The sequence below is a fragment of the Salarias fasciatus genome, chromosome 5 (assembly GCF_902148845.1).
Source record: "Salarias fasciatus chromosome 5, fSalaFa1.1, whole genome shotgun sequence".
Classification (NCBI taxonomy): Eukaryota; Metazoa; Chordata; class Actinopteri; order Blenniiformes; family Blenniidae; genus Salarias; species Salarias fasciatus.
The window spans coordinates 11,312,984-11,322,245 of NC_043749.1; the positions used below are offsets into that span (position 1 = coordinate 11,312,984).

Consider the following 9,262-nt stretch of genomic DNA (forward strand, 5'->3'; position numbering starts at 1 on the left):
ATTTCCTTTTCAGATTTACATTTATTTCAAACTCTCTGCCTCCGTGCCTCCTTCCATCTTCTTGTCATTGTTTTTCCTCTGGCTCCAATGACCTTCTCCCATGTCAGCGCTGGGACAAATTTAGCGACCTGGTTTCTGCAGCGACCAAATAGTCAGACACAACAGAGGGAATGTGTGTGTGTGTGTGTGTGTGTGTGTGTGTGTGTGTGTGTGTGTGTGTGTGTGTGTGTGTGTGTGTGTGTGTGTCAGCTCGGAGGTGAGGTGAGAAAGGAAAGGTCCTGGCCACACAGATACAGTTTCAGATATTTAGACTCGCAACCAAAAGAAAGCCACTGAGGGTAAACAGGCTGAGGCTTGCAGAGATACGAAGATGAAGGACACACAAAAAAGAAGAGCAGGACGAAAATATATTCTACATATCAATAACTCATCGTCACATTTACAAGATCCAAAAAAGAAATTAAGTTTAGCAGCAGTGGGAGCTGTAAGCTAATAAAACGCTCACTGGAATGGGGGCAATAACTATTTTCCCTCTAGGAAGTATTGCATACGCCATCCAGGATAAAGAGAGAATGTGTTATGTTATTCTGGGATGTTGGGATGGAGGTTCGGTCGCCATGGAAACATGCAGATCCCCCACCACTCCCTGGACCGTGCCGATCTGGAGCTGCCAGGCTGTGGGTGCCATGTCACTGGAGGTGTGGTGGCGTTCTCCGTCTCCACGCTCCTGTGACGCACCCGACGCCGCGGGCAAAGCAATATGCTGCTCTGGGATCAGTTTCAGAGCCAGAGGAGGCTTTTCACCGTGGTGCCACAAGCATGTAACGCTGTGATTCACAAACACAGGCAGGACGGCAACACCTCCAGTCCCCTGCAGCGTGTCTCTCTCTGGACCACATGGGGGGGTGAAGCGGTGAAGAAGATGAACAGAATTTCTGATGAGCAACATGTGGATCATGTGATTTATTGAACAGACCTGCTTCTGAAATCGCATGAAATCATTTATCAGATCTCAAGTTGACACTTTTTTTTTCATGTAAACAAACCTGTGATGCTAAGCTGGAAACTTAACACCATCATCTTCACACTGCAGACACCTCATGGCAGTTTATCCAGTATTGACTGATGCTTGTGTCCTTCATCGTACATTATTGAAATATTTCATAGAGCAGCGAGTATTTGCTTCCATTTTATTTTAGTTTTGGATTTTTCAAACAAAATCATTACAAAAAAATAAATAAGTGGAGAGCAAATCTATCATTCACACAGAAATGGTGAACTACCATGCAACATGCTCCATTTGGGAACAATGCTCTCCTGCTCAAGGACACTTTGTCAGAGGGACAGATGGGGGCTCAAACCAGCAGCCTTCTGACTGAGAGATGACCCGCTCTACCAACTGAGCCATAGTTAGTAATTATACCGTAATATAGCTGAGAAGAACTCAAATTAAACTAAATATATTTAAAATAATTTAGATTTGCATGAGAAGAAACACTCTTTCATCTTCTGGATCCCAGCTCAGCATGAGAGGAAATCCGCCTATTTATTTGTTTGAATAAGTCTGGGAAAGGGCTGCAGGGTTGTTTTTGTCAGAACTCATCAGCTCTTAACCCAATTTGAACACTAAAAAAATGACATTGGTAAATGATTAATAGTTTTATATGTGAACTCTACTGTTTAATTGCCATTTTTAAACGTGAATTGCTCCTGCCTCACTGAAGCCGTATGCCATTTCACATGGACCCCAGCCAAGCGGGACTTTCCACACGGGGAATATACACTACCGAGCAATCAGGATGCGAATAGCTCCCTGGTGGTAAAGTGGCTGCAGTATCAATGAGATAGCAGCAGCGCGGAGTGTGGAGGGGCGGCGGGCCTGTCCCACTTCTGGGGAGTGAGCGGGACAAAAATAAGGCGGACGCAAGTCAGCAGTGAGTAAGCAGAGCGGAGTCGCAGGTGCTGGAGCCCAGTCAAGAAGGAGAGGACACACGACAGCTGGCCTGTCGCACAATGACTTATTCTTCAGCCAGACACACACACACACATACACACACACGACAGTATTTCAACTTTTTCTGCTGGTTAATAAATGAATGAAAGCAAACAGTTAACTCCAAACTCTTTATTGCATAACAAAAAAACAAAAGAAAAAAACTTTATATACTTCATGAGTTTAAGAAACAAAATAAGTACAATAGCTGTACCACGTACGAGCTCATAGAAACCCTAATCTCAATTAATCTGTTAATTTGGACCAGCGTCTCTGGTGTCATGTGGACTAATTCAATTGTTTCCCTTGACTCTCAACGAAGTAAATAAATACAACAGGTTACATTAATCTTGGATAGCTTCTAGAATATAGCTCGCACAGCAGCTCGGGGATGGCTCTAGTCACGACGAGAGGCATGCTTCATAGATAGTATACAGACATTACATGTTACTGCTACTGTACAATTACTCTGTGGGCAACTTACAAGGCTGCAGCTGCTCTCCACCTGCTGGCAGGAAAATTAAGCGCAAGTCAAAGGCAACTTTCAAACTAAGCCGAGAATCAAAAGCCTCCATTCATTACATACATTGAGAATTACATAGATAGAGCATATTGTGTTTATTTCTGGAGAGCTTATATACTCACTGAAATTAGTAATACAATCAGACAATGCAGAACCATCAAAATAAAATCTGAAATATACAAATTTAGGTTCAAAGTCATCACATGGCAGTGTAACGCTCAACTCAAACCGCTGCACTCCTCGTAAGTACTGCAGTCATTTTTCACGCCCGGTCGGCTTTTAGTGAATCACACAACGTTGTAACTAGTGCAGCTTTTTTTCTTTTTCCTGCTACGTTGGCCACAATTAGAATTATAAATAAATTAAACACAGAATATATAATATATAACTGAGTTATAAGTGTAGGCAGGGCTGCTTAGTACCCTTTTCTGAATGACTTCTCCAAACGTCACCCGACAAATACGTGACATTACTCACTGCAGGAAAGACTGTCGTCAGCATTTTGGCAATTCCGAGTACTGAATACGATTTACATCAAATTACCAAGAAGAGAAAACCTGCCATTAATGCTTCAGCTGTGTATTCTCAAAGCCTGCTAAATTCTACACATTGAAGGGAAATTAAACTGTCCGTATTTAACCGGACACCTTTTGCAGTTTACAGTACATTCACATATGCCGAGGAAACTCGCTTTTAAAGAGAATGTTAGGGTTTCGCCTGAAAACTAAACTAGTTTTAAGACGTGCTCATCCTTCAAACTTGTCTTCATACCTCAAATCTCAACCGATACACAGAAGGTGTCGTTAAAAAAAAGAAAAAAAAAAAAGGTATGATTAAAAACAAATGGCATGAAAGTTCCTTAAAGAAAAGATTCTTCTGTTTAAAAACCTGAAAATCCCGAGTTGAAATGAGGAGGTTCAGCGGGAACAGAAAACCCAAACGCTCCCACGGCGAGACGGGAGGCGGCGCGACACCGACAACAACCTGCAACCTGAAAACCAAACCCTACACAGGTCGAAGGTCACACGGACTGTCCACTGCTGGGTGACCTCCTAATAAATAAATAAATACTTCTGCTTTTGAATTGTGGCACCAAAACAAACGTCTGGTTGGATGAACCGGTGAGCTCCGGCTCTCACCGAGAAATACTTCAGAGGCAGAGAAACCCATGCAACCAACAGCAATCTCCAGCAAGTGCTACGTTTTCTATTCATGACGGTAGATTAGGTGTTAAGGGTGGGGTAAGGTGCATGTTCCGTGGGTGTGCGTGTGTGTTTATATCCATGCAGCTGAATGGTTGAATGAGTTGGAAAGTGTGTTGAATGTTTCGGTCCCCGCAGAAGGAGGAATGGGTTCCAATGCTTTTCAAACGATAAAAATCTTTATTACTTTCTGAATGATCTTCCCGCATCCTGGACAAGGAGCCTGGAACTTATGCAGCCTCCTCGCGCACGGGAAGCAGGTGAGCAGGTGGGCCGTGCGTCCGTGTATTATGTTCCCGTTGCGCGGCCGCACTCGGCAGAGCTTGCAGGGCTCCAGCAGCTCCTCGGGCCGGGCGTCCTCCACCTCCATGCCCAGGCTTTCCTGACTCTCCCCCAGGGACAGGCCCCCGTGGCCGCGGCTGTAGCCGGGCGGCTGAGGCCCCTTCCCTTTCCCCATCGCCACGCCCATGGTGGGAAGCGGCCGGTCGGCCGTGGAGTGGGACGGCAGGATGACGGGGTCGGACACCGTCCGGCTGCAGTCCGGGACGTCAATGCCGGCGTCGCTGTCGTCGTCCTCGTCGTGGGCCGCCAGAGAGCTGCACGCCGGGATGTCGGGAACGGAGAGGGAGTGGGCGAGCCGGGGGACGTCTTTGTACCAGTTCTTGCGCAAAGCCCAGCAGCGGACGCAGTACCTTTGGAGGGGCGTGTTGTACTTCCTGCACTCTGTGCACTGCCAGGCATCCTGAAGCACAACAGACAGTCAGAGGTCTGGAGTCTTTTTAGGTTAAATAAAAAGAAGATATAGCGATGTACCTGTGTAGAGATCTCTGTGTCAGTATCGTCACTCAGACACTGGGAATCTTCATCTGGCTCCTCCTGCATCTAAAGAAGAAGAAAAAAAAATCCCACGTTATTATTGGTTTTACATAAGCGTTCATAATAAATACCCAGTTTTTTTCCCCCAGGACTTTAAAAGCTACTGATAAAAATCCCGGTACCTCTCTATCTGACTTCTCCTCCTTCCCGCCTCCGTCGTCGTCCTCCAGCTGAGCCTCCGCCTCTCCTCCGCTGCCTTCTTCCAGAGCCGCCTCCTTCATCTCGACGCTGACCTGCTCGCTCTCGCCCTCGGTCAGGAACCAGAGGTCGTCTGTGGTGTCCGAGACGATGGCCGTGTCCTCCTCCTGTGCAGGAGACAGCTGACACATCAGTCAGACCACCACTGCTTCGCTCCACATCGCGCTGTTATATCGTTTCAGTAGCTTCAAGTTTCAGCATCTTCATTCAACTAGACAGACGTTGATCAACACGCGAGGATTTCTTACTTGGTTCGTGTGGATGTCGGTGGATCCGTTGCTCCTGCGGCTGTAGTTGTTACGGAGATTACCCAGAAACCACCACGGGAGGCCGGAGAGGTCCCACTCGTCTAGAGATACCTCCAGCTTGGGCCGTTTGTGAGCGGAGCGGGGAAGGCCTTCGAGAGAGTCTGGTAGGTTTTCGAGGGATAAATAGATCATTTTCAGCTTACTCCCAAAAAAAGTCTGATGTTGGGAGTGTTGAGCTGGGAGGAGATCGTTTACCGTCGTCTGGTTCCCGAGGTCGTCTCTGGGAGGGGGTCTGCAGGAGGGGCGCGTCACTTCGAGCCTCCATGCCTGCTTTGACCAAACCTCCACACATCTACAGAGAAAAGAGAACAGGGATCAGAACACAGAGCCTGGACTGGGCACTTGGATGACTCGCAGCTCCGATTCAGAGAGGCCTCTGGGTTTGTGGTGACGGTGGAGGGGGGGGCACAGGGCGGGGCAACTGGGGTCTGGAAAACGGGGGAGGGGAACGATTTATAACAGGACTACAAACTAAAATGTTTTTTTTTTTTTTGTTAATCAAAACACCTAAATTGCAAATTGGAAAGTTAATGTATAAAGTTGGACATAAAAATCACTATTCTTAGAACTGCCAGTGTAAATCTACATCAAATCCAGTCAGAATCATGAGACAAGCTGACGTTCATAAGATCCGACGCCTTGTCTAAATGCTTCTTTTTTAAGTGTTTTCTTCTTCATTGGCCGTCACACACTGCTCGAACAAACTAAGATCTAAAAAGACATCGCTGTCAGTCTTCTTGGGCCCAATAGGACACTCTCTTGAGAATGCAATGCGTTAGAGAAGAAATAGATTTGAAAAGAGGATATGTATGCATTTCGTGCCATTCAAATAGTATTTGGAGGATCTCCGATTCTATAAAGAGTCTGAAGAAAATGCTGATTTATGGAAAACACTTTTTCACTTCCTCAGATTAGAGAGGCCCAGGAAAGACACAAATTAATGCTCTGTTTTAAACTTATTTTGGAGAGACACTGAACGCAATTAGATGGAAAATTTAATCATGCTTTGGATTAGAGTCAGGATCTGCAGCCACCACACACACAATTTATTCATTTTTTGATTCATAAAAGTTGATCAGACGCATCTAAATACTTATTAGGAAATCGTGTAAATGTAAAGATACTGATTGCAGGTGGAAACGGAAAGAGGGGTGCAGGAACTGGGGAAGAGGTGAGGAGGTTCGGGGGTTTTCCTGGAGCCTGTGGCTGATCAGGAACTGCGACCATCCAGTTCGGTGCAGAGAAGAGAACTCTGAGACAGACAGAGACAGAGACTCTGCCCCCCATCCACTGGGTGGAGCTGGTGGCTAAAATAAGGAGTGCTGGAAACACCGCCAGACCAGACCCGGGATGGGGTTGTACAGAGACGGTGCCACTCTGTACAAATGCACACCAACGAAGACAGCAGACCTTCCCTCCTCATCCTCAGTACACCATGTCTCCAGGATTTTCACCTAATAGTTCATAAATGAACTTTATCAGTGATTTTTTTTTTTTTTTTTTAACATTGTTTGAACAGCTGAGCACTTGGGATGCCAGTCCTCTCCCTAAGTGTTGAGTGTACTGGGGAGAGAAAGGATGAGGGTCTCTGTTTCTTCTGAGCACCATGCTTCAGCTTTACCTGACCGCGATCCTCCACTCCGCCCTCTACACACTCACGGCCCACAGAAAGATTCTCTGCAGCGTCTGCATTTCAGATAAGACACAGCAACAGAAAAAAAAAGGACACCCCCCCTTATTTATTATCGCATTACACACTCTCTCAGGCCTCGTCCAGCGGATCTGAAGAACAATCCGGTCAACGATCTTCTGCTATCTGAAACCCCCCATTCACACAAGTGATGCATCACAAGCGCTCACAATGTTTGTAACAAGAGAAGACACGATGGAGGACAGTCAGCGCACTGACAATATACTTCCCTTTGAACGGTGGAAAATAAACAGAAACGTAAGACAAAAGGCACAGGATTACAAACGAGTTCAAAATGACTTCAAACTTTCAAAGATCTTTCCAAATGTGATTCGAACCACTTACCAGCACAACCCAGCACAACCAGGTATTTCTTCAGCATTTCATACACGGGGCTGTAAAATGTCAGAACAAAAGGTTAGGATCCTTGTCAGAATTGTAAACGCTGGATGTAAAGCCCAGCACGGCAATCCTCGGGGTGAATACCTTGGGTTTTTGACCGAGAAGCTCTCGACTTCCAGCAGCTCCCCCAGAGGATCATCCTGGCAGTGGACGATGTGCTGCCGCTGTTTGTCGTACAGCTGCTTGCCCATGATGTACTGACCCAGGTAGTGCATCACCTGGACAAGCCGACGAATGTGAGGCTTCGACAGAGTACCATCTCACCAACACGAATCACACAAAGATTTGTCTAATAATTGTGCACACAGTTTGATAGTAAAGCCTCAGCTAGTCCCTTGTTAAAATCCAGTAAAACAGGTTTAGCCTGGACAAACACACCTGAATCGTCAAGTCTGCTCACCTCTTTGAGTGTGAAGACATCTTCCTGGGCTCCTGCTACACGCAAAATCTGCAGGAGAGGGGCTTTTGGCTGCACCTGAGTCCAAAGACATCAGAATGACATTAATGCAATTAGTGTGAAAACTCATGAATTATGGAAAAGCGATGTATGCTTGGCCACACAATTCAACACCTGCACTGACAAATACAGTATATTAGATGATTTTGTAGGCCATTTCCCTTCTGGCCTGCCAAAATTAGGCGTTACAAACAGAACAACAGAGTATATCTGTACCTGGTTTCCTTCTCCAGGAAGCGTCCTGCATGCTGAGCTGGCAGCCAGAGGCTGGGGTGGTAGGGAGCTCATAATAGACGATCAAAGTCTGAAACCAAGCATTAGAACATCAATAATAACACATAAATGGTCAAAAATCCACAGTCAATATCTCCTCTTAACTGATGAGTCACATTAAACGCTTGACCTAAATCGGTGGGCGCAGTGATGACACAGCTTTAAGCCCATTTCCACACATTCTAACAGCTGGAGAATCGAACCAAAATGACCGATAGCATATTATTACATTATCTGTATTAGATTAAACAGGTAGATGAAGTCAGTGTGGTTGTTTGATCGTGCACAGGGACGTCGTTCCAGCACACAGCTGCGTGCACGGAGAGGTTCCATCCAACCAGCTCCAGCACTTTCTCTTTTAACACGCCTGCATTGATCAGGGCGGCCGCGGCCGAGCTGGAGATCGATCAGCTCCAGAAGAGCCGCAACACGGGCCAGAAACCGCAGGGTTTTTTTCCCAAGTATCTGCGGGGTAGGCGAAGAGGAGCACCGCGGATAAACCGGAGCAGGTGGAGAATCTTTGCGCCTGTTAGCTAAATCCACGGAGCTAACGGAGCTAGCTACAACAACACGGCCGCGGCAAAGTGTCTCACCGTGCGGGGCGCGCATCACTTCACAGCCGCCGCATGGCTCCAGGCGCTCCGCTGCTCGAGTAGCCGGGCCACATCTCGCAACAGTAGAGCTGGGCGAACGTTTTCAGGACTAGTTAACTCTAATGAGCAGGAGGTAGTTAACTGAACTACAGACACATTCAAAATGGCCAATATGGCGGCGCAGCTTCCGGATGCAGAGGCGACACGTGGCGCCGCCTGGCGTTCCTCAGAGAGCAGCGCTTACTCATGTTTAGCTAAACTCTGCAGTTTCCCAAACGACCGCATGGAAAATTAGCACTTCATTGAAGGCCCAGTCTTTTAAATTCCAAGTTCAGTAAATAAGTAAATTAAAAACTACCGGTATATATTTTTTCACGAACATTTTGTTCCCCCCTGTAGTACACCAGATCCTTGTGGTAGTAATTGCTTAATCTGCTAAGAGAGGCGCTAAACACCCAATTTGCCAATGTTCTCCACATTATATTAATTAATTTTGATTTGATTCATGGGCTGGCCCTTGAAGGCCTTATGATCAGGTCTGGTCTACACCATGTAATCTATTTTTTTTCTTTTAAAACTAACTTGGTGTCGATTCTGCCCACTCCTTAATGTTTCACTTGTGTATTTGTGGCCAACATGATTATTCTTTGATAAGGCAAGACAACTTTATGTCTATAGCACTATTCAGACACAAGGAAGTTGACTGATTTACATGAGTGAGGGTGTCAGCAGTAAAAAGTTTATTTC

General features: G+C 46.2%; 1 protein-coding gene across 2 annotated transcripts; it reads right to left on the reverse strand.

Moving 5' to 3' along the window:
* Positions 1–2,110: 2,110 nt before the first annotated feature.
* Positions 2,111–8,707, reverse strand: mdm4 (MDM4 regulator of p53). 2 transcript variants are annotated; one of them, XM_030091973.1, is made up of 11 exons: positions 8,516–8,707; positions 7,866–7,953; positions 7,593–7,667; positions 7,277–7,410; positions 7,136–7,185; positions 6,722–6,786; positions 5,296–5,392; positions 5,041–5,201; positions 4,717–4,899; positions 4,532–4,600; positions 2,111–4,460 (listed from the first exon to the last, which is right to left on the reverse strand). In XM_030091973.1, the coding sequence occupies exons 2-11, from the start codon at positions 7,935–7,937 to the stop codon at positions 3,882–3,884; spliced, it is 1,485 nt and encodes a 494-aa protein (XP_029947833.1). In that variant the 5' UTR covers positions 7,938–7,953; positions 8,516–8,707; the 3' UTR covers positions 2,111–3,881. The 2 variants fall into 2 exon arrangements, with proteins under 2 accessions (XP_029947833.1, XP_029947832.1); XM_030091972.1 differs by having other exon boundaries at positions 4,717–4,914.
* Positions 8,708–9,262: the final 555 nt, after the last annotated feature.

What these genes read in the sequence shown, in the direction of transcription:
- mdm4 (XM_030091972.1), bottom strand. Translation starts at nt 7,937, where the DNA reads ATGAGCTCCCTACCACCCCAGCCTCTGGCTGCCAGCTCAGCATGCAGG. An exon ending in GGTTGTGCTGGGTTGTGCTG is followed by an intron (nt 6,787 to 7,135) that starts GTAAGTGGTTCG and finishes TCTGAAATGCAG; the next exon opens with ACGCTGCAGAGAATCTTTCT. An exon ending in ACCTCGGGAACCAGACGACG is followed by an intron (nt 5,202 to 5,295) that starts GTAAACGATCTC and finishes AAAACCTACCAG; the next exon opens with ACTCTCTCGAAGGCCTTCCC.